Genomic DNA, 25,585 nt, shown 5'->3' with positions numbered 1-25,585 from the left:
TCTTATACAATATAAAATTGTTCTCTTTGATTTCCATTTTTCTTGGGCAATGTACCTTGTCAGAGATTGATTTTCTAGACTTTAGTAACCATTCTCTAATGCGTATTAAACTAGGGTCATTTTGACCCCCTTCCCTTCTGCATGCTTGCTTCTATGCCAACATGGAAAGTCCCATGGGAAATGCCAATGTATCAATTGCATTGTCTCACTGTCCAATTCAGCTTCTGTACCTGCTTGCTTGCAGCTATGTCAACCCAGGGTTTTTGCCTTTAAATATCCTAAAATGTTCAGGCTCTGGGCTGTTCCTCACAGAAACAGTTTTGAGTCCTGAGGGGAGCAGTCACTGGCAGGCCAGCTAAATAAAAACTCTTCAATTTGGACAAAACTGGGATTTAGTGCATTTTCTGAGCAACCTGTCCCACAACATTAGCATGATACCTGCCCTGTGTATTCTTCATCCATTCAACCACTAACTGCCTCCATGGGCCTCTGGACTGTCCTGATGCTGAATACCCTTAACTCCCCATGTCACACCTGAGGGGGAACAAGGACTTCAGGCCACTTTTCCCCAACTTCACTCTCTCTCAGCAGGACCCAGCAGAATGAGTTGGCACCCAAATATCCTAAAAAAACTTACGGCCCTAAGTCCTGAGGGGAAAATATTAAGAGACAGATGGATAAAGATAGTGGGAACATAAGGTTAAGAAAATTCTATAAAATGGGCCCACAGTGCTGACTCCCCCCATATGTTTTCTTACCCAAGTAACAATTTACCTGCAGCCCTGCCTTTCCTAAGTGGACAGAATATGTCACATTCCTCAGCAAACTATCTGCTAATTACAGGAGACTAGATTCTGAAACTCTGGGAGACAAAAATATTTGTAATGCTGAAGTGGGAGGAAGACCTTTTTTTTTTTCTCTTGTGCATTATTTGAACTTTTAAAATATAAATGTATTCCTTTAAATATTAAGCTGTTTTATGTTCAAAATATCCAGTTAATATTTTACTCTAAGTGGCAGTGACCCCCAGCATTAAAAGTTCCTTCTCTCTCTCTCTCTCTCTCTCAAAAAAAAAAAAAAAAAAAAAAAGCTGAACTGAGTAACATTAAAAGCCAATTGGATGATCTCATTTGTTCAACAAAAGCTTAAGTTTCATGGCAGGCCACTAGGAAACTGCCTTCTTTTAGAGTAGCTGATCCTTGCCAAACAGGCCCCAGGTGATATATGGGAGGATGAAAGCCAGAAGTATGAGAACTTTGTGCCACCAGTATACCCTAAGGGCTTAGGCTCCAAAGCACTGTAAGATAACACTAAATAGCTAATGTTTTTGCTCTAGGCACAGGAGGTACCTTTCTTGTGTTAAATCTTTTAATCATTTTATTTCTTATTCTTTTTTATTTGTAACTCTTTTAATCTTCAAACTACTGTAGGAGGTAGGTACTGTTATTGTTCCAGTTTTAAGATAATGAGGCTGAGATAAAGAAGATTGGCTTGCCAAGATCCTACATCTATTTCATCCTTAGGCAATCAGTTCCAGAGATCCTTTCTTAACATGAACCAGAATACTGTTCATTCCAAATAGTATAGCAGAAATAACACAGGTATTGGATTTAGAAAGATATGGTTTAGAATTTCATTTTCTGGCAGTGTGTTCTTGGGCAAGCTCCTTTTCCTCTCAGGGCCTGTATTTCTTCATCTGTAAAATGAGAAATATTTAAGACCTCCTACCTTATAGGATTCTTGTGGAAATAAAATGAGATCACATATTTGCTTATGAAATGTATCTCCTTATCTTCTTTCCTATTATATCACTGCTTCTGTTCAAATCACCCAGCAGAATACATTCAAGGAACTGTAACAGTGGTCCACTTTATGCTTTATGTGGTAGAAAGCTTGCCTAGCATGTGTGAGGTACTGGGTTCAATCCCCAGAATCTCCTAAGCAAACAAAATAAATGTATTTGTGTCCATCTACAACAAAAAACATTTTTATTTAATTAATTAATTAATTACTTTTTTGGTACTGGGGATTGAACTCAGGGGCACTTGACCACTGACCCACATCCCCAGCCTTATTTTATATTTTATTTAGAGACAGGGTCTCACTGAATCCTTAGCACCTTACTTTTGCTGAGGCTGGCTTTGAACTTGTGATCCTCCTGTCTCAGCCTCCCGGGCCACTGGGATTACAGTTGTGTGCCACTGCACCCCACTTAAAACATTTTTTAAAAACCCTGCATTCTTGTATGTAGGTAGCAGAAACTATGGTCTATTAATGTATAACTTAAGATGGGCATCTATACTAACATGAAACTGAATTACAGAAACCTCAGGAGGTCCAATAGCATCAACTGAATTCATACAACCCTTATGACACCTGTGGTCTGAAACTCAAGGATAACTTCTTGATTTTATTTGCATCTCTTTGTTCCCACTTCCAGTCACTGGCCCAAGGAACAACATGGACTTTGGATGACTGTCCTCCATTTTCTCATGCAACCAGCTTTTCAAATAAAGTTACCTTCTTTTGCCTCAATAACTGGTCTCTCATCTTAATTGTTCTCTCCTACAGGGAGCAGCCAGACCCATTATTTGGCAACTACACTGTCTTTTGATTAATCACCACTCCTCTCTCAGTCTACAACCTAGTCACTTTTCTGACTCTTCTTGTTTGGAAGTGAGAAGTTTGTCCCTGGTTCCATAACAGGAGGAATGGGATAGAGGATATTGTTTTCTTAGTCAATCAGATGAGAGTCTTCTAATACACATGGCTCTGTGATATTATTTAAAATACTATAGAACTCTGTTTTACTATACAATTATCATAAATGTTGTATGTATGTGTGTGCATTTGTTAAGGGGTTTATAAACCCTCACATGCAGATACACAAATACACACCAAATACTGACACCTGTTTAACTTGCCAGATACATTGAAAAGTATCTAAGAGTAGAAAATGAGTATTAGAGACCCAGAAAAATATTAATATATTATAGAAAATGTTCCACTAAACTGCAGAGAGAGAGATAAAGAATTAGGCAGAATCCCATAGTAGCCCCAGTTTCAGAGGTTTCAGTCCATGGTCATTGGCTGCACTGCTTCTGGGCCTGTGTAAGACAGTACATCATGGTGGAAGAGTGTGGAGGAGCAAAGTTGCATATCTCATGGGAGCCAGGAAGTTGGGTGGGGGGTAGGGGTGGGAGAATGAATCCATGGACAAAATATATCTTTCAAAGATATGTTCCCAGTGACCTACATCCTTCAACTAGGCCTCACCTCCTAAAGTTTCCAACACTTCCCAAAGGTGCCAGCAACTGGGAACGAAGCCTTCAACACATGAGACAGACTATGGAGGATATTCCAGATCCAAACCAAATCACACACCCTTGCTTTTTGTAACCCTCCAAACATTACACACTCAAATGTTAATTTATTTCTAGGAACTTGCCTTGACAACTCTCACTATTGTGTTTTTGGTTCTGATTTTAAAGACATAGTTTTTTGAAACTATCTGATAAGAGCACAAGGATCAGGAACGAATTGAGAATGACAAAAAACTTAAGAAGGAAGAGACAAGCAAGAGATTACTCTTTTGAAAGAGCAGGTCCAGTTTCTATCCGTATCTGTCATGCCTAACAAAATAGTATGAGAACGTGCCTAGTATTACTCATTCTTGAGCCAAGTGTGCCTAATTGAAACTTTTCTTGTCATAGAGGCACATGTTTGGATAAAGATTAAGGGTGAGGGCTGTGGTTGTGGCTCAGTGGTAGAGTGCTTACCTAGCACATGTGAGGCACTGGGTTCAATTCTTAGCACCACATAAAAAATAAACAAATCAAATAAAAGTATTGTGTCCATCTACAACTAAAACAAAATATTAAAAAAAGAATAAGGGTGAAACAGACTAGTACTTAGTGCATACTATTACATACAATAGGAGGTACAGAACACTCATTCATTCATGAAACAAATATGAATTAAGAACCTACTACTCGCCAGGCACTACACTAGCCCGAAGATACAATAACAAGCAAACAGGCATAATTTCTGCACTCATGAAGCATACAGATAAGTGCAAGAAATCCATTTTAATCAAATAATCATACTAATGAATATGTAATTATATGGCAAGCATGAATCCCATTCTACAAATCCTATTCTACAAAATCGTATTAGATATGTAAGAAATGTCATGTTTCTTGATTTTCCTTAAATTAAAAATAAGCCACATATTATGTGTCAGAAATGTTAGGGATAAAAACAATAGAAATAGGGGGATCTATAAAGTGATTAAGTTTCTCCATTCAACTTAAAGTGGTAAAATATGAGTCTAAGTAGACTATGAAAAGTTTATAATGTATAGTGTGATTCTAAGCACTCCCACCCATGCCCCATCCTGTCCAACTATAGGAAAATCAATAGAACACATTAGTGATTTTTTTGTGCGTGTGGTGCTGGGGATTGAACTCAGGGCCTTGTGTATGCAAGGCAAGCACTCTACCAACTGAGCTATATACCCAGCCCAATATAACACATTAGTAAGGCACCTCAAGCACATTTCACCCCCAACTTGCTAACCCAACACTGCACAGAATTGTAGAACATTTATTAAGCATTCCCATCCCCCAACCCAAACTCTGATTCATAATGGTAAACCTGTATGATCAAATGTGCAAACCTGTGATTCTCTAATATCAAGAATTAGGGATATGATTGTTTCTTTTTAGACTTGATAAATATAAAATGCCTTGAAAATGATCCTAATAGAGACGTGATATGAGCATTTGAATCCATTACATAGGCAGTTGGAAGGCTGGGCATATGATGGAATTTAAAGCCTTTAAATTTGTCTAGATATTATAGAGTGAAAAGAAAATAAGCCTCTTCTTTTTTGAAAAGGATATTGAGAAGAGCAGCCAAAGAGTTGGGGACATTTGTGCTATCAGGAAAGATAAGGGAGGAAAGAAAGTGTTCCAAATAAAAGTGAATGGTTAATGGTGCTGGATATTGTTTTAATTGTCAAGTAAGATGAACACTGAAATGTGTTTATTGGATTTCATAATATGGATGTCTGAATGGCACTGATGATCTTAACAAGAGCTGTTTTGTTGTAACAGAGAAGACAGAAGCAGATTGGAGTGTGTTGAGAGGTAAATGGGGGTGGAGAAAACAGAATTAAAAAATTGGCTATTCAAAGAAGATAGATAGCATGTTACTTGAGGGAGTATGTGTAATCTAGAAGAGGAGGTTTTCTCTTTTTTTCCCAAATAGGAAAGAGTTAGGTAGGCATTCCAGGGATGAAAAGAGCTTGTTTTATACTGAGGATTAAGCCTCTTGATTCTACCAAATGATCCCAAGTATATAGCACTCTGTAAAAGGCAAAACTATGAAGACAGTAAAAAGAACAGTGACTGTCTGGGAATTGGATTGGAGGGAGAGAAGGAGGGATAAATAGATGGAACATGGGTGATTTTTAGAGCAGTCAAACTATTCTGTATGATGCAGGTAGGAACATATCATTATTTGTCAAAGCTTATAGAATGTACAATATAGAGTAAATCCTAATGTAAACTATGAACTTTAGTTAATAATAATGTATCAATATTGGCTCATTAATTATAACAAATGTACCATACTAATTCAAGATGTTATAATAGGGGAGAGGAGGTACAGGAATATATAGGCATACTGTACCTTCTGGTCATTTTTCTATAAGCCCAAAACTGCTGAAAATAAAAGTTTTTAAAAGTTTAAAATATCAGGTACAGTGGCAGACACCTGTAATCCCAGATACTCAGGAGGCTGAGGCATAAGGATCACAAGTTCAAAGCCAGTCTAAGCAACTTAGCAAGGCCTTGAGAAACTTAGTGAGATCCTGTCTCAAAAATAAAAATTATGTGATGGCTCAGTGATTAAGCACCCCTGGGTTCAATACCAGTTACCAAAAAAAAAAATTGTTAAAAAAATTTTATCTAAGGCCTTATGTATGGGTAGACTCCTTCCTAAAATGTTTCTTTTTATTTGATTTATTCTGTCTCATCTGTAGCTCAAAATATTTGAAGAAGACTTTCAGAAAGAGTGGCTTAACAAACAGGTAGTTCAACACATTCTGAAAATTAATTCCATTATAATAACACATAAGAGTGGAATTCATTGTAATGTATTCATACATGCACATAATTTGATTGATTTCATTTCCCAGTACCTCCTTTTCCCTTCCCTCTTCCCTACCCTGATCTTCTTCCTCTACTTTACTGATTTCCCTTCTATTTTCCTGAGATATCATTTTTTAATCCATTTAACTCTCTAACTTCCACGTATGAGAGAAAATATATGACCCTTTCTGAGTCTGGATTATTTCACTTAGTATAATGTCATATTCCAGTTTCAATCCATTTACCTGCAAATGGCAATTTAATTTTTCTTTATGGCTGAGTAAAATGCCATTGTATATGTGTTTGTGCATCTCATTTTTATTATCCATTGACCTGATGATGGGTGCCTGATAATAAGATCTATTCACGAAAGACTTAGAACCACAACCTTGCACAAAAACCACTGAGACCTTACACAGAATATGCTTCTATCAGGATATCTGTCCAAAGGCTGGCTGGCTGTTCAACCTTGGACTGAAGCCACCATTGTCATCGATCCTTGTAGTCAAGATTACAGTTTCAAAGTATCTTATGGAGTCCTGCTTAATTTGGTGTAAGAATTTTCCCTTATCTTATCCTCATTGACTATACTTGGATTTTCCTTTGACACATGCAATCCCATTGCAATGTTGTTATTCCTAAATAAACTTAATGATTTGGTGAAAAAAAAATTAGGTGCAAGGACACTGATCCCATTCCAGTATATCGCTGCAATGGCTACAAAAAGGCATTATTCCCTTTCTGTAATATCTATTCAATCAGTTACTCTACATTACAGTGAGGCAGCTTCAGTAAGCAATGGAATTGGAAAGAGATTAATTTGTGCCAGGAGACAAAGCATAGTAAGTGACTTGACAGAAATGTTTCCAGAAAAAGAGATCCATTAAAATTAACATTTTTATTTTTATAGATTTAAGATATTTATAATCTCTGAAGATATCCCACTCATAAATTCTAGCATCAACTATGCCTCTCTCCATTTATCAACTCAGTACATAGACAATAAGTATGAGTTTGTGACAAAATCTATGAATTTCCTACTCTAACATCCATTCTTCCCGTGCTCCTTAATGACAAAATATTATTTTATTTCGGGAAGCCATGCACCTAAATAAAAGTTGACATTTTTCAACATCCCCTAGCCACATGACTAAATTCTAACCAGTGAGATATGAATGGGAGTGTCATACATGAATTTCAGGAAGTCTTTTAAAACATGCCGGTTGAACTATAAATGTAATAGCTACAGGTTAAATAGTTATCTTGGACCATGAGATGACATTTTTTTAGGATGACAAAACAAGATAGGTGACTGAGTCTCTGGCTACTATGGAAAAAAAAAGTCATATATAAGTTATTCTCTTTTTGTGTTTTGCTGTTATCTGTAGTCAAACCTAATCCTAGACAATAATATATTGTACTGTTATCACATTAGGTTGCAGCATCAGATGAACATCGTTAATCAACAGTTAAGTATTTGAAATGTTCCCATTGTTTAGTATTATTTGTTGTGCAGCATTAGTCATTGAAAAAAATCATCCCTCCACCTATAAACATGACTTGGGTATCTTAAAGGATATTTTCCCCCCAAAAGTAATTATCATCATATTGAAGGGTTGGAAAAATGGTGTAAAGAACAAATTTGGGGCTTTCATTAATATGTATGTACACAACAGCTTTGTCACTTTTTTCTTTGAATTTCAAAAGGTGCATAATGACACGTGGAATGCTTTTTTCTTTCTTTTTTTTTTTTTCCCCGAGCTAAGGATTGAACCCAGAGGTGCTCTACCAATGGGCTATATCTTCAACCCCTTTCTATTTTATTTTAAGAGAGGGTCTCACTACGTTGCCCAGACTAGCCTGGAACATGTGATCCTCTTGCCTCAGCCTCCCAAATTGCTGGGATTACAGGTATGCTCCACTGCACCTGGCTTTAAATTTTTGATGGTTAGGTATGCAGTGCATTTTTTTTTCTGCAAAATAATCTACTTTGTATAGTGCCTCATGAATTATCTCCCAGTAGAAAAGAAGCTCCCTAATGGTGCAGAGCTAAACCTAATACACCGTTGATTTCCTCAGTATATTCATTATTTATGGAAATAGAAGAAGCCATCAAAAGACTACCAACCAAGAAAATCCCAGGACCGGAAGGATATACAGCCGAGTTTTACAAGACTTTTAAAGAAGAACTAATATAAATACTCTTCAATTTATTTTAGGAAATAGAAAAAGAGGAAGTACTTCCAAACTCATTCTATGAGGCCAATATCACCCTGATTCCAAAATCAGACAAAGACACTTCAAAGAAAGAAAACTTCAGACAAATATCTCTAATGAACATAGATGCAAAAATCCTCAATAAAATTCTGGCAAATCAAATATAAAAACATATCCAAAAAATTGTGCACCATCATCAAGTGGGATTCATCCCAGGGATTAAAGGTTGGTTCAACATACGGAAATCAATAAATGTAACTCATCACATCAATGGACTTAAAGATAAGAATCATATGATCATCAATAGACATCAAAAGCATTTGACAAAATACAGCACCCATTCATATTCAGAACACTAGAAAAACTAGGGACAACAGGAACATATTTCAACATCATAAAGGCTATCTATGCTAAGTCCCAGGCCAACATCATTCTAAATGGAGAAAAATTGAAGGCATTCCCTCTAAAATCTGGAACAAGAGAGGAATGCCCTATCTCACCACTTCTATTCAACATAGTTCTTGAAACACTGGCCAGAGCAATTAGACAGATGAAAGAAATTAAAGGAATAAGTATAGGAAAAGAAGAACTTAAACTAGTACTATTTGCTGACGATATATGATTCTATACATAGAAGACTCAAAAAACTCCACTAGAAAACTTCTAGAACTAGTAAATGAATTCAGCAAAGAGGCATGATATAAAATCAACACCTATAAATCAAAGGCATTTCTGTATATCAGTGACAAATCCTCTGAAAGGGAAATGAGGAAATGTATCCCATTTACAATATTCTCAAAAAAAAAAAAAAAAAGATACTTGGGAATCAACTTAACAAAAGAGGTGAAGGATCTATACAATGAAAACTACAGAATCCCAAAGAGAGAAATCAAAGAAGACCTTAGAAGATGTAAAGATCTACCTTGCTCTTGGATAGGCAGAATTAATATTATCAAAATGACCATATTACCAAAAATACTATTCAGATTTAATGCAATTCTGATCAAAATTCCAATGGCATTCCTCATAGAAATAGAGAAAGCAATCATGAAATTCATCTGGAAAAATAAGACCTAGAATAGCTAAAGCAATTCTAAGCAGGAAGAGTAAAACAGGTGGTATCACTATACCAGACCTTAAACTAAACTACAGAGCAATAGTAACAAAAACAGCATGATATTGGCACCAAAACAGACTGGTAGACCAATGGTACAGAATAGAGGACACAGAGATTAACCCACAAAATTACAATTATCTCATATTAGACAAAGGTGCCAAAAACATGCATTGGAGAAAAGGTAGCATCTTCAACAAATGGTGCTGGGAAAACTGGAAATCCATATGCAACAGAATGAAATTGAACCCCTATCTCTCACCATGTTCAAAAGTTAACTCAAAATGGATCAAGGAACTAGGAATTAAACCAGAAACCCTGCGTCTAATAAAAGAAAAAGTAGGCCCTAATCTTCATCATGTGGGATTAGACCCCAACTTTCTTAATAAGACTCCTATAGCACAAGAATTAAAAGCAAGAATCAACAAATGGGATGGATTCAAACTAAAAATTTTTTCTCAGCAAATGGAATAATCTGTGAGGTGAATAGGGAGCCTACATCCTGGGAGCAAATTTTTGCCCCTTACATATCAGTTATAGCAGTAATCTCTAGGATATATAAAGAACTCAACAAGCTAAGCACCAAAAAAAAAAAAAAAAAAAAAAAAAAAAAAACCCAAATAACCCAATCAATAAATGGGCCAAGGACCTGAATAAACACTTCTCAGAAGAGGATATATTATCAATCAACAAATATATGAAAAAATGCTCATCATCTCTAGCAATAAGAGAAATGCAAATCGAAACTATTCTAAGATATCATCTCACTTCAGTCAGAATGGCAGCTATTATGAAGACAAGCAACAACAAGTGTTGGCGAGGATGTGGGGGAAAAGGTACACTCATACATTGCTGGTGGGACTGCAAATTGGTGCAGCCAATGTGGAAAGTAGTATGGAGGTTCCTTTGAAATCTGAAAATGGAACCACCATTTGACCCAGCTATTCCTCTTCTTGGACTATACCCAAAGGACTTAGAAACAGCATACTACAGGGACACAGCCACATCAATGTTTATAGCAACACAATTCACAATAGCTAAACTGTGGAGTCAACCTAGAAGCCCTTCAAAGGATGAATGGATAAAAAAAATGTGTCATTTATACACATTGGAATATTACTCAGCACTAAAAAAGAACAAAATCATGGCATTTGCAGGTATATGGATGGCATTGGAGAAGATAATGCTAAGTGAAGTTAGCCAATCCCAAATAAACAAATGCTGAATGTTTTCTCTGATATACGGGGGTGACTCATAGTGGAGTAGGGAGGGAGAGCATGGGAGGATTGGATTAATTCTAGATAGGGAGGAGGAGTGGGAGGGAAAGGGAGGGAGATGGGGATTAGCATGGATGGTGGAATGTGATAGTCATCATTATACAAAATACATGTTCAAATATTTGAATTTGGGGCCAATATACCTTATATACAAACAGAGATATGAAAAATTGTGGTATATATGTGTATTAAAAATTGTAATGCAAAAAAGAGTACACATATAATGGCATAAGTTGACGTGAACATATTTTATATACAGAGATATGAAAAATTGTGGTCTATATGTGTAATAAGGAGTGTAATGCATTCCACTGTTGTTGTGTATTTAAAAATAAGTAAATAATTAATTAATTAAATATTCATTATTTAGTGTTGAATAGAAGTTACACTAAAACTTAAGGGCTTAAAACAATAAATATATATTATCTCACAGTTTCTGTAGGTAAAGAAACTAATTATGGCTTAGCTGAATGTCTTGCCTTCAGGTATCTTATAAGCTGGAAATCATGATGTTAGCTGGGGCTGTAGTTTCATTTGAAAGCTATGCTAAGAAAGGATCTGCTTCCAAGCTCACTCATGTGGTTGTTGGAAGGACTCGACTACTTTGTGAGGTCTCAGTTTCTTCCTAGCTGTTGACCAGAAGTCACCCTCTGCTGCAGTCTGGCTGGGCACAAATCACGAGCCACTGAAGCAGGAACAAACTTTATTTCTGAACTCCACCAGCACACTCCACACACGCTCCCAGGAAAAAATGCCAAACCACACCACGCGGCTCCTCCTGGGACATACTACACCAACAGTAAATCCCTCCTCTGGAATTCCCTCCTTCCGCACTTCCCCAACCAATGGGAACTCTCCTGGAGTCCTGCGAGAGCTCCAAAGTAGCGGCTGAGACGGATAGCAGAGGTCTAATCTCCAATTGACTGCATCTCTTAACATAATCATTATCATCTCAATGGCTTGCTGGTGACACCTTTCAACCAAAAATGCCATGAGTCATTCCTACTTGGTTATGGATCTCAGCATCTCCCCCCTTCTGTTTAATTAAACAACAAGCAATGTAGCTTAGGGACCGTGCCTGTTAGGATGTCCAATACAAGATATGGTCCTTACCCGTCATCGGATGAGCTGACCTCTAGGCGTCAGCCTCCTGTCTTAGGTTGGTACCACTGCAATTGGATCATACCCATCACTGACTACTGGTCCAGCATATAGCCATACTTGTGGATAGGCCTATGCACCAGTGGGGGGATGAGGTTCTTTGCCTCACATCTGTTGGCCCCCAAATTTTAGACCATCACTAGCAGAAGGGAGGAGGATACAGAAATGCCACAACACTAAGCCAATTGATGGCTCCTTTTAAAAATTGTACCACCAGTGACACCATCAGCAGAGATACGCAAGGACTACCACAACTCGCTGCACCAACAAATAGTTCACAATGCATACAAGTGATAGATAGTCCGGGCAAGTTCTGCAAGCAGTTCAAAGCAGAGGAATCCATCAATATGTCCATTTTCTCCCAAAGTAAATCAACTCCTTGATTGAGCATTACTTGTTGAGTTATTATTCATTGATGCATCAGTTTATATAGTTTGTTGTGATAACTATCGAAGAAGCTGTAGTTTGGTTTTATCTTTGTCTTCACCAGCACTGGGATGAATATAGGAATTCTGGCAATGATGGCTAAAAAAAAAAAAAAAATGTAACATTCCAACTGGTATTAAGAAAACAATTTTCTGAACAATTTACATTATCCTGAACAGAATTATTAAATATAATGAAACAGAAAGGTAAAAGTAAACAAACAGATCTGTTAACCTCCTTATTTGTACCCATATTAAAACAATCCTCAACAGCTATTTACCCAATTTAAATTAAACCATTTAAATCACATGAATAAAAAAAATTCGGATCCATTTTTTCATGAGCGTTCCTCATATATGATATATGGACATACGCACATACAGACATACAACACAAAACACAAGTGTGCACACAAACATACAACACATAAGACAATAGTAAAGGCCTTGTAGCTTTACACAGGTGAAATCTCCATTGCAATGTTTAAAAACTCCACAGTCAAAAAATAAAACTGATCAGAAAAACATTAACCTACATCTGTATGAGCTCAAGGAATAAAATAGAATTTTATGATGTGGGAAAAGGCAATAATAAAATAGATATTGAAAAAAGCATCCTGGTTAATCACTGTTGCAGATGTAAGAACAGCCAAGCTGGAGCTCTGGATATCAGCTGTTATGTATTTGAGTCAAATCTTCTTTTTGGTCTGTAGAAATCGCTTTGGTTAGTCACTCTGGAATCCAAATCAGCTGTTGTTCTCCCTGTGGAAACACACAAACAGAACTCCGACTCCAGACAATCACTGGGTCAGGACCTTTCCAATGTCCTGTTAGAATATCCTTCCAAAGTACCTTAGGCTTATGTACTTTTTGGACACACATGCCTTTCCACAGCACTAAGCCCTGATGAATCCAAATTTAAAAAGTTTAGAGTAAAAAGGGTTATTTTAAGTTTAACTTTGGGGGATATATACCCCTTTCCAATTCCCTCTTTTTGCTTTAATAAGTATATTTTAATAGATTGATGAGCTCTTTCAACTATGCCTTGTCCCTGAGGATTGTATGGAATTCCTGTTATGTAAGTAATGCCAAATGATGAGCAAAATTGTTTAAAAGAGGTAGAAGTATAACCAGGACCATTATCTGTTTTTAACTGTTTTGGAACACCAACAGTGGCAAAATTTTGTAAGCAATGAGCTATAACATCTTTAGTTTTTTCTCTGGCATGAAGGGAGCCCATCAAAAATCTGGAAGAAGTATCAACTGTAACATGCAAATATTTTAATTTTCCAAATTCGGGCAAGTGTGTGATGTCCATCTGCCAAATATGGTTAGATATCAATCCTCTAGGATTGACTCCAAGATTAACTTGTGGTAAAAAGGTCACACAATTTTGACATTATTTGTCTAGCTTGGTCCTTAGTTATTTTAAAATGCTTTTGTAAAGTATTAGCATTGACATGGAACTTTTTATGAAAATTTATAGCTTCTTCTAGTGTAGAGAAAATATGTATGTCATGTGTAGTTTTATCTGCTAAATCATTGCCCAAACTAAGGGATCCAGGCAATCCCATATGTGCCCTGATATGTCCTATAAAGAATGGATCTTTTCTGTCCCAGATTAGACTTTGTATAGTGGAAAGCAAAGAGAAAACAGTAGAGGAAGGGGAAATCCTACCAGCATCTTCAAGGGATACTATAGCATTAACTATATACTGACTATCGGAAAATAAATTAAATACAGAATCTTTAAACATCACAAAAGCCTGTAATACAGCCTTAAGCTCTACCTTTTGAGCTGATTGTTTGGGTACTAAAAATGTAAAAGTTTGATCAGGTGTAACTATTGCTGCTGTACCATTATTTGACACATCAGAGAATATATTTGGAGCATTCCTGGTAGGTGTTTTTCTTGTCATTTTTGGAAAAATTACAGGATGCAATGACCAAAAAGTCAATAAAGGATTAGATGGTAAGTGGTTATCAAATGAAACATTAGATTTGCACATGATTATTGCCCAAGTATTTAACTCATTAGCTAACTCATCAATTTGATTCATAGTATATGGAGTAATAATTTTATTGGGAGAAATTCCAAACACTCCCTTTGCTGCTTTTATTCCTTTGAGTATTAATTGTCCTACAGCCTCAGGATACCTAGTAAGAATAGTGTTAGGAGAATAAGATAAATGTATCCACAAAAATGGACCTTCTTGCCAAAATACTCCTGTAGGAATATTTTTTGTTGGTAGTACAATAAATAATAAAGGCAAACTTATATCAATTCTATCCAAATGCATATTTTCCATATACGTTTCAATAATTTTTAATGCCTTTCTTGCTTCAGGCGTTAATATACGGGGTGAATTTGGATCTGATGGACCTTTTAGGATATCAAATAAAGGTCCCAACTCTTCTGTTGGTATGCCTAGATAAGGCCTTATCCAATTTATGTCTGCCGATAACCTTTGAAAGTCGCTAAGTGATTTGAGTTGATCTACTCATATTTGAATTTTTGGTGGATGGACCATGGTTGAGGATAATAGAACTCCTAAATAATTAATTGGAAAACTTAATTGTACTTTATCTATTGCTATCTCTAGATTATAATTTTTTAATAAATTCGTAAGTGTGGCATAACGTTCTAGCAAAATGTTTTTATCTTTATGTGCTAATAATACATCATCCATATAGTGAAATATTTGTAGTTCAGGATTTTGATTTCTAAGTGGCTGAATTGCTTTGTTAACATAAATTTGACACATAGTTGGGCTGTTAGCCATCCCTTGAGGGAGTACTTTTCTTTCATATCTCTGATCAGGACCTTCATGATTCAGTGGAGGGATAGTAAATGCAAAACGTGGACTATCCTCAGGATGAATTGGAATTGAAAAAAAACAATCTTTAATATCTATAGCTAAAACATACCAGGTTTTTGGCAAAGCAGACAATTGAGGAATCCCTAATTGAACAGGTCCCATAATAACCATCTCATTATTAATGGCTCTTAAATCTTGCAATAATCTCCATTTACCAGATTTCTTTTTGATGACAAAAATGGGAGTATTATGGGGAGATATGGAAGACTGTATATGTTCCTCTGCTAATTGTTGTTTGACCAGGTCATGGTCTACTTGTATCTTTTCTTTAGTCAAGGGCCACTGAGGCACCCATACTGGTCTTTCTGATTTCCAAGTAATTTTGATTGTCTCAGTGGCCCCTTCTGAAAACCGAATCCATGTCTATTTATTCCTTGAACTATTTGAATTGGTGCTGCTATACCTTGTTCTTGTTCTAATCTTTTTTTCTTTCCTAAAACCTTGTCTAGCCCTAGTAGTGGGCGCATTAGGATTGATGTTATTTGTTAATGTCAAACCTAATTGACCTAGGACATCTCGTCCCCATAAATTTATAGAAAGATGATCCAATACAAATGGCTGTATAGTTCCTTCAGATCCTTCCAATGTAATACCATTGCACTTCTATGGGGATTAGTCGCTACTCCTAGGCCTCGAAGCGTTTGAGTGGCTTGTTGTAATGGCCAATGTTTTGGCCATTCTTGACGAGAGATGACGCTAAGGTCAGCACCTGTGTCCAGTAGCCCATTAAATTCATGTCCTTGAATATTTAGTTTTGGCATTGGGCGAGAATCTAAATTTAAAGACAGCATAGCCCAATCTACACCTGTGGAGCCTAATCCCCTGGAACCTCTTTCTACAGTACAACTGGAAAATTTATCATGTAGGCTGGGTATTATTAATAACTGTGCTATTCTATCTCCTCGTGAAATTACTGATATACCTCTTGGATAACTAGTATAATTTTTATTTTACCTACATAATCGGGATCAATTACCCCAGGAGTTAACATAAGTCCTTTTAGTGTAGAAGAACTGCATCCCAATAATAAGCCTACTGTTCCTTGGGGAAGAGGTCCTTTTACTTCTGTGGGAATGATTTGAACTCCCATCTCTGGAGTTAGTACTGCTCTGGCGGAGGCACACATGTCCCACCCTGTGGTCCCTCTGGTTTGTGTGATGAGGGATTTAATGGATAATGTGTCCTGGGCACTACCCTGATGGTGTTGCTGGGTTCCTCCATTGCCGTGTATATTTGTGGTTGTGGGCCCTGGAGCATTGGGGCCCCCAGTCCGTTTTTTGGCAATGGAGCCTGATGCCTTTCTCCATGATATCATGGGTAAACACCTGGTCCTTGTCCGTTTTGTGATAATGGAATACCCTCTATGGTGGTTTGTGAACGGCATTCATTAGCCCAATGTCTCCCTCTATGGCATGGTGGGCAAATACCCGGTATTCAATTCCTTTGAAACCCAGTTTTGTTAAACCCTTTTCCTATGGGGCAATTCCTTTTAAAATGTCCTGCTTGTTCACAATTGTGGCATGTTTTTGGCCTGGCATCTAAAGCCTGTTGTACTGCAGCTGACAAGACTTGCCCTTGTTCATTAATGTCTCTACATAATCTAATATATGTGTTTAAATCTTCATGTTTCCATGGTCTTATAACCTGTCTGCAGCAACGATTTGCTTGGTCGTAAGCCAGTTGTTTTATTAATGGCATTGCTTGTTCTGTATCCCCCAAAACTCTGGCAGCTGTTTGAATAAGCCTATCTACAAATTCAGTGTAAGGTTCATTAGCTCTCTGTATTACCTTAGATAATTGACCTTGTAAATCTCCACGTCCTTGTAAAGTCTTCCATGCCCTAACTGTGTCTGCAGCAATTTGTGCATATATAGCAGGATCATATTCAGTTTGTTGCTGTTGACCCTCATAACGTCCTTTTCCTAACAACATATCTAGATTTCTTTGAGGGTAACCGGCTGCTGCATTTCGCGTAGCTGTCTCCATGCAAAATTCCTCATTGGCAACCTTCCATAACAAATATTGTCCTCCATTTAGCACAGATTTACACATGCTAGCCCAATCTGCTGGCGTCATGTCCAAGTTGGTAATGGATTCGATCATGCTTACGGTGAAGGGTGCTTGGGGACCGTAGGTTGTTACAGCCTCCTTTAACTGCTTCACTGTTTTGAAATCTAAAGCACAGTAAATTCGCTGCCCTCCTACCTGCTCAAGTACAGGGCATGCTAATCTTTGAGGTCTTGTCTCAGGATTCCATCTATCAACTACAGGGTTTGAGGGCCACTCAGCTGTTTCTATAGGTGGAGCTGTTGATTGAATTACGCCCTCTGGTGATAGAATGGAGTTAGTAGCAGCCTCCTGTTGTAGCTTCCCCCCTGATAGCTGTTTCTCCACTAAGCTTTTTTCCTGTAAATTTTCTTCCTCTATCTCACTAGCTGGAGAGACCTTCTCTTTTGCTTGATCTAACATGTTTTCTACCATAGTCTGGACCTCTAACAATTTACTTAACACTCTTGTTGTTTACTAATTTCTAATCTACTATAAAGATAACGCAACCCAACAAGATAACACTTTCCAAGCGGCGGCAGCCGGCTCTTCCTCGCCCCCCGCCCGGGGAGCAGGATGCCACTGGGAGAGCCCAAATCCAAACCTGACCCGGAGGCATGGTCTCACAGGCTCTTGCTCCCTGTGCCCAGTGGCAGTTTGAGTACGGGACACTCCCTGGACTTGCTCCAGGGCCATCTGGGGCTGCCCGGGATGCTGCAGGTGGAAGAAGGCCGGTGTCCCTGATGTTTGATCATTTCCAAGGCCAGTAACTACAAAGGTTCTCCCACACCTGGAAGCTAATGAGTAATGAGCACTATTAAGTCTTATTTCAAATGCAAAAAACCTTGAGATAATGTACTAAATTGTTCAGAAGGTTGTTTTCTTAGTGCCTGCTGGAATACTATAGGATTTTCTTTAGCATCATTGCTGGAGTTCCTGCCTTTGTCCCAGTGCCAGTGAGGACGAGGGTGGAAGAATTTCCAGTGTTGCTGAGAACTGGACGAGACTTTGGATCAAGCTAACTGCCTGCAGAACTTACCTGGACTGTGATTTAAGCTAGCTGCCTGCAGAACTTACCTGGACTGTGAGTTAATCTATTGAGACACTGCTTTACCTGGACTGAGACAACAAACTGTAACTCAGTATCTTTGCTAATGGTGTCATTGCTGGTATAATTTTTCCAAGGGCTTCTTGCATGGAGCCATCAATTGGCTTGGTATTGTGGCATTTTGTATCCTCCCCTTCTGCTTGTAGCAGATTATTTATGGTGTTTGTGTAAAAACCACTATGGTCGTTATTTAAATTTAAAAAAGGGGGAAATGTTAGAGTCTGTAAACAAGTCAAGATGGTGCCTGGCATTTTGCGAGAGGGAGTGGTTTCTGAAGTAACGCCAGCGAGCCATTAAGTGTGGAGATTCCTTATTGGTTGACTGCTGTATCTAGTTTATGTTAATTAGATAAGTGTAGAATGTATATATACCCCTCCTGTCCTACAATAAATGGCTCCCACTCCTGCTGTATCAATCTACACAAGTTCCTCGTCACCCCCCAGCTAGTTTCCCCAGCCAGCCAGGCTGCAGCAACCCTCAGTTCTTCAGTATAAACATGTGAGAAAGAGAACAAGGCAGAAGTCAGTTTTTGTATCTTAATCTCAGAAGTAATATCCTGCCATTTTTGCCAAATTGTATTTGCTAAAAGAAAGTTGCTAGAACCATTCTAAACTTGAGGGGAGGAGGCCATGCAAATGCTTAATAGGGCTAGAGTAAACATTGGTGGTTTACATAAATTCTGTGTATATCATATATTTTTTTCTATATACCAAAGATTATTTTGTGTATTCAAATAACCATTCTGTTGTAACAATTTCAAGCTGATAATTTTATTTGATGATTGTATTGAATCCTTTCAATATGTGGTTTGCCAAGAATGGCTAATATTCATAAATTATGATCAGCCTGAAATTTTAATTTGTTATAAAGTTATTTTGGGGCTTCAGGATAAAGACTTTATTTTATCTCATCAAACTGGAGAGTATACCATCTTTTTCTATATTTTGAAATAGTACAATATAAGATTAACCATCTTTGATACAGATGGAAAAAGTCATCAGGGTCCATCTTTGATATAGTGATAAAGGAATACCCTAGTAATATTTCCTATAATTTTACTTTGTTAATGATTTATAAATATTTTTAAGCTGTATGGTCCAATATATTATTTACTTGTCACAATGGCTATACATACATTCAAATTTAATGACAAACAATCAGTTGCTTAGTTTCACTAGCCACATTTCAAGTGTTCCATAGCCACGTGTTGAGTGACTACCATATTGAAGAGAACAGATATAGAACATTTCTATCATCACAGGAAATTCTATTGGACAATGTAAATTAAACAAAGTTGGCTTGAAATCAGTAGAATTGGGTGTGAGTTCCAGCTACACTCTTCACTAGCTTTGTGACTTTGGATATATCACAACCTCATTGTCACTCATTGATCTTATCTATAAAACTGTACTCCTACCTTCCCTATCCATCTCACAAGACTGTTGAGAACAAAAAATATATTTGAAAATTATAAAATACATTTATAATGTTTGATTATTGTGCAAATTATTCCATTTTTCATGCAAAATGGTGATAACATTACCTACTTCATAGGGCTGCTATGACATTTAAGTAAATTAGTATATGTAAGTAATATTTAGGTCCTGTGCCTGATACATATTAACAGATCTGTAAATATTAGCTGTGATTATTGTTGTAGGCATTCAGCATTACAGACATACATGGGGCTGAAAGTAGACTTAAGGAAACTCTGCCCTTCACACTTTTACAGAAATGAGAATACATTTTTCCTTACAGGGGTCTAAAATTCCACAACTACTGCTATTTATTATAATACTTTGGCAAATCATTTCCTCCCTGCAATAGCTGGCTTTCAAATACTTTTAAAAATAACAGCCTAATTATTTTGTCTACCTGTACTCACTCTTAAATTGTTCTCATCGAATGTTAAGACTAAACTTGAATATCTAGGCTCGATCAATCTTTCCTGAATTCAAGATTAATACTGAGTATGCAGACACAATTGTATTCATAGGCATCTCAAGCTTACTGCGAGATACCTAAACTCCCAACTCTTTCTCAAGCTACGTTCTCCCTCAGCATTCTCAAGTCTCTGGCACCTCTATTAACCCAGTTGCTTAAGCCCAAAACCTTGGTGTTATCTGATTCCTTATACTCTTCAAAAAGAAAATATGATGGCTCTTAGAAACTTAGCCAGAAACCAACCACTTCTCATAATCTCCACTGCTTCCAAACCACCATCATTTCTCACTTATTACCATAATAACCTCCTCACTGGTCACCCAACATTTACTCTTATCTACAAATACTCTATTCTTTGGCTTTGATCTTTTTCAAAAAGTAAGTCTGATCACATCATTCCACTGCTTAAAACTCTGTAGTGGCTTTCCCATCTTACTGGAAACTACATCAACATCTTTACAATTGGCTAAAGGGCCCCAGTCTTTTCCTTCCACTACTTCTTTACCTCATCACTCCAGCTTACCTCTTATTTCTCTCACTACTTTTGGTTACAGTCTAGTTATGCTAACTTTGCTGTTGCTCCTCCTCTAATATTTCAAAACTCTCCCAACTTAGAGCCTTGTAGTTGCTCTCTCTTCTATGTAGAAAATTTTCCCTGGATATATACATGGCTCCTTCTCTCATTTATTCCAGTATTTGTTCAAATTTGATCCTATCATGGAAGCTACCTCTGATCTCCTTAATAAAAGTTTCTGTGATGATTAATTTAAAGTTTCAATGTGGTTGGGTCACAAGGTGCTCAGATATTTGTTCAAACATCATTTTAGGTGTGTCTGTGAGGGTGTTTGTGGATGAGAATAATGTTTTAATTGGTAGACTGAGAAGCAGATTGCCTTCCCTAATGTGGGTGGGCCTCATCCAAACAGCTGAAGACACGCATAGAACAGAAAGGGTGACCTTGTTCATAAGAGGGAACTCCTCCTGCTTGACTGCTGTAAGCTGAAACGCCAGCATTTCCCTGCCTTCGGATGTGAAAAAAAAAAAAAAATACTGGCTCTTCTTGGGTCTTGAAGCTACCAATGTTTGGACTGGAACTTATACCATCAGTTTTCCTGCTTCTGTGGTCTTTAGACTCATATTGGAACACTACTAGCTCCTGTGGATTCCCAGCTTCTCAGCTGCAGACCTTGGGAATTCTTAGCCTCCAATCATGTGAGCCAAGTCCTTATAATAAATCTTTACACATTCATATCCTATTGACTTTCTTTCTCTGCAGAATCCTAGTACAGTTTCCTATTGATACTCTAATAAATTACCAGAAATTTAGTGGTTTAAAACAATCTTAATTATTATCTTATAGTTCTGGAGGTTAAAGTCTGATGTGCATTTCACTACATTAAAATGCAGGTGTCAGCAGGCCTGTTTCCCTCCTGAGGCTGGAGAAGAGAATGGATATTTCCTTGCCTTTTCCACTTTCTAGTGACTGTTCACATTTCTTGGTTTATGGCTCTCTGCCTCTATCTTCAAAGCCATGAACAAGGAGTTGAACCTTTCTCACAGAGTTACTTTGTCATTGACTCTCCAGCTCCCTGTCTATATTTAAAGGGCCCTTGTTTTATGTTGGGCTACTTGGATAATCCAGGATTATTTTCTTACTTTAGGAACAGCTTATTAGTAGCCTTAATTCCATTCACAACCATAATTTCTCCTTGCTTCACAACATTACATGTTCATAGGTTCCAGAGATCAGAATGTGGATATATATGGGTGGCTAGCCTACCCCAACACCTTCTTCTATTGCTGTTTTAATTTTCTTTATATTACTTACCTCTTCTAATGTATAGTATGTTTACTTACTTGGCTTTTGTCTGTCTCCTCTTACTAGAATAGAGGCTCCATGAGCTGTTTCATTCACTCCTATATCCTGGACTCTGAAAATAGTATCAGAAACACAACAGGAGTGGACAAAATATTTTTTTGCTACATTAATGAGGCAAACAATTTCATTAGTGAGGCCTAAAGACTGGGAGATCCTGATTACCTTCCTGCTTTTTAAGGAAGGTTAGAAATCTAAGTGGAAAATCATAAACTTGACTTTGTAATGCATTGTAATAGGATACTGAAAAAATAACACTTTCTCCCTGCTCTTTTTAAAGGGCTCTAAAGAAATAGCATCTATAATTCCTCACAGTAGCCCAATTCAGGTGGAAAATCTGTGAATACTGAAAAACTGATTAAATTTGACCTAAATTCTTCAAGCTAGGTTTTTTGTTTGTTTGTTTTTATTTTGTTTTTCCTGATGACTTTGCTTTGCAATGCCTATTGTAGCAAAGTTCCTAATGCATGTGGCAGACCCCCAGTGAAAACAGGAGTTAAAATTTATTTGCAAGTTTGTTTCACTATTCATATAGTAGCTAACACTGAGATAGTCTCACAGTCAACTACTGCACCTGAGCACCTCATACTCTCCACTGCATCCTAGGTAGGCTATGAAGTTCAGGAAGACCATGTAACTTCAGGTTAAGTGCACAAGCTCTAGAGTTAGATTACCTGAGTTCAAATCCCAGCTTCACCAGTATTGCATAACTATAGGGAAATTTCTTATCCTTTCTGGAGCCCAGTCTGCTCATTTGCAAAATGGGATTCTTGTGTTGATTAAATGATATAATCCTCATAATGCACTTATAACCTGAGACTGAGTAAGAACTCTACTAAAGGAAACACTATTTTCATTTGGCAACCTGCCCAACTTTCTTGTTACCGTACTGAGTCATCAGATAAAGATGGGTGACATTGGAAAAAGCTAAGTCACTATACAAATCAGTATCCATACCCTCCTTAACTAGCAACAATTTTCATTTGCAACATATTACTTGTGAAACCAAACTTTCAAGTTATTGCTTTTGTTTAAAACAATGTTCCTCAATCTCAAATTTTTAGATCATTTTGAGAACCAATAATATAAAACAAAATTTTCTTGATATAATTATATACCTTCAACTTATCTGGTGAACATGTTTTCTCACACCTGCTCCCACATCTACATTTTCTTCTTTTCCCCTTACAGCAGTGATTTCCGAAGTATAGTCTTTGGACCAGTAAGATCAGCATCAGCATCACTTAGGAACCTGACCTAATAGAAATGCCTGCCTCAGAACTACTAAGATCTAAGCCTCTTAGGGTAAGGGTATGGCACCTGTTTAAATAAAGCCCTCTCCAAGTGATTCTGATTACAGTTTTGAGAACCACTGCCCTGTACTACTCACATGGTTAACATGGTCTATTAAAAAGAATCACTTCGTTGTGTCACTAATCATAATTTTGGTTTCTTGGCTCCATGTTTCTGTGCACATGCCTTTACTACCTACCTACATTTGCTTCAGTCTCTATGTGGCATTGAACAAATTTATATGTTGAAATGTTTTGTCTTCAATGACAAAGAAAGTCAGCTGGCAATCGCAAAAATAAGTATTAAGTCAAACCATGATCTTATTTTCTAGCCTTTCATCCTAGCAATACATCCGCCAGTCAAAGTTATACGTAGAATCTGAGCAAGGAGTGGTAAATACGGAAATGATATGTTTATGATTTTTTCTACTCAGATATCTAACTTAAAAAAAAAAAAAGACGTAAGTGGCTCCTTCTAAATCTCAACCTGGATACTAAAGATAATATGAACATGCCAAATCATGAATCATATTAGTCACAGAACAGAGCACTATTCATTTGCTGTTTTCATATTCCTAGATGCTAAGAGGTTAAAGAATCTAGAAAATCTACTTAAAACTCTCCTGCAGAATTTTATGAACATAGCTATTGATAAAATTAGTCTCATGAGTTCTTTTAAGATTTGAGATTCTTAGACTATATAATGTAGGCTACCTGAAAAATATGTTCCTTGCTGCTCATGTAGGCTACCTGAAAAACATGTTCCTTGCTGCTCAGTGAAAACTCTAATTATCCTTCTATTGGAAATAATAAACTAAGACAGAGAAATGTGAGAGATTGGTAGTCATGAAGAAATTTTCTTATGACCTAACAGGAGAAATGAGTCTACTGTGCTATAGATTCCCTGTGTATGTGTGTGTGTGTGTGTGTGTGTGTGTGTGTGTGTGTGTGAGAGAGAGAGAGAGAGAGAAAGAGAGAGAGAGAGAGTTAGTTTTGTTATCTCATTAATGGAAACTGAATTGGTTAGGGCTTTAAGTAAATGTAGTCAGTGTTCTCACACTCCATTTCTTGCAGTCCACAGTGCTTCATTTTTTCTTTAAGGGACTAAAGTTAAATGAAACTCTGTATTAGCTTTTCACTATTGTAACTAAAAGATCCAATCAGCAAAATTATAGAGGAGGAAAAGTTTATTTGGGTGGGGCTCACAGTTTCAGAGGTCTCAGGCCATAGATAGCAAGCTCTACTCCTCAGGGCTCAAGGTGAGGCAGGACATCATGGTGGAAGACTGTGGCAGAAGGAAGCAGCTCACATGATTATCAGAAAGCAGAGACTCCACTCACCAGATACAAATATATACCCCAGAGCCACGCCCCTGATGCCCCACCTCCTCCAGCCATAACCTAGCTTCCAATTCCCACTCAATTAATCCCATCAGGTGATCAATTCACTGATTGGATTAAGTCTTTTATGGCCCCGTCATTTATTCTCTGAATCTTCTTGCAAGGTCTCACATATAAGCTTTTGGGTGATACCTCACATCCAAACTATAACATTCTATCTCTGGCCCCCAAAAGTTCACACTTACCTGACAATGTAAAATATATTTAATCCATTCCCAAGAGCCCCATAGTGAACAGTTCCGAGATTGCTCAAAGTTCAAGTCCAAAGTCTTCTTTGAGGCTCAAGGCAATCTCACATTGTAAGCTCCTGTAAAATTCAAAGCAATTTACAAATATCCAATATATAATGATACAGAGTAAACATTTCCATTCAGCAAAATAGGGGCATTAGAAAGAAGGGATAAGACCAAAGTGAGACTGAAATTCAGCTGGGCAAATAAATTCTAGTGTTCTGTGTCTGGCATCTAGAGTACATCTTAATGTTCTCTCCAAAGCACTTGGGTATCTCTGCCACAGCCTTATTAGTTGCAGCCCAAGTATCCTTTCTGTTGGCTTAACTTCACTCAATTCCTGCAGCCTTCCTTAGCGGGAATTCCATAGCACTGGCATTTCTTAAACTTTGGGGGTCTCCACTGCAGTTTTGGTTTTCTCCTCACATCTCCATGTATCACCCTCAGGAGTTGCCTGCACG

The 25,585-nt window shown here is 37.4% G+C and overlaps 1 protein-coding gene across 1 annotated transcript; it reads right to left on the bottom strand.

The window, feature by feature from the left end:
• Positions 1 to 11,449: 11,449 nt before the first annotated feature.
• LOC143639469 (igE-binding protein-like) lies at positions 11,450 to 25,180 on the bottom strand. Its single transcript, XM_077107632.1, has 3 exons — positions 25,080 to 25,180; positions 24,701 to 24,779; positions 11,450 to 22,257 (listed from the first exon to the last, which is right to left on the bottom strand). The coding sequence occupies exon 3, from the start codon at positions 17,707 to 17,709 to the stop codon at positions 16,663 to 16,665; it is 1,047 nt and encodes a 348-aa protein (XP_076963747.1). The 5' UTR covers positions 17,710 to 22,257; positions 24,701 to 24,779; positions 25,080 to 25,180; the 3' UTR covers positions 11,450 to 16,662.
• Positions 25,181 to 25,585: the final 405 nt, after the last annotated feature.

The sequence above is a fragment of the Callospermophilus lateralis genome, chromosome X (assembly GCF_048772815.1).
Source record: "Callospermophilus lateralis isolate mCalLat2 chromosome X, mCalLat2.hap1, whole genome shotgun sequence".
Lineage (NCBI taxonomy): Eukaryota > Metazoa > Chordata > Mammalia > Rodentia > Sciuridae > Callospermophilus > Callospermophilus lateralis.
Note: the sequence above shows the minus strand (reverse complement) of the source record. Positions and strands in the feature narration are given on the sequence as shown.

What these genes read in the sequence shown, in the direction of transcription:
- LOC143639469 (XM_077107632.1), bottom strand. Translation starts at nt 17,709, where the DNA reads ATGGTAGAAAACATGTTAGATCAAGCAAAAGAGAAGGTCTCTCCAGCT.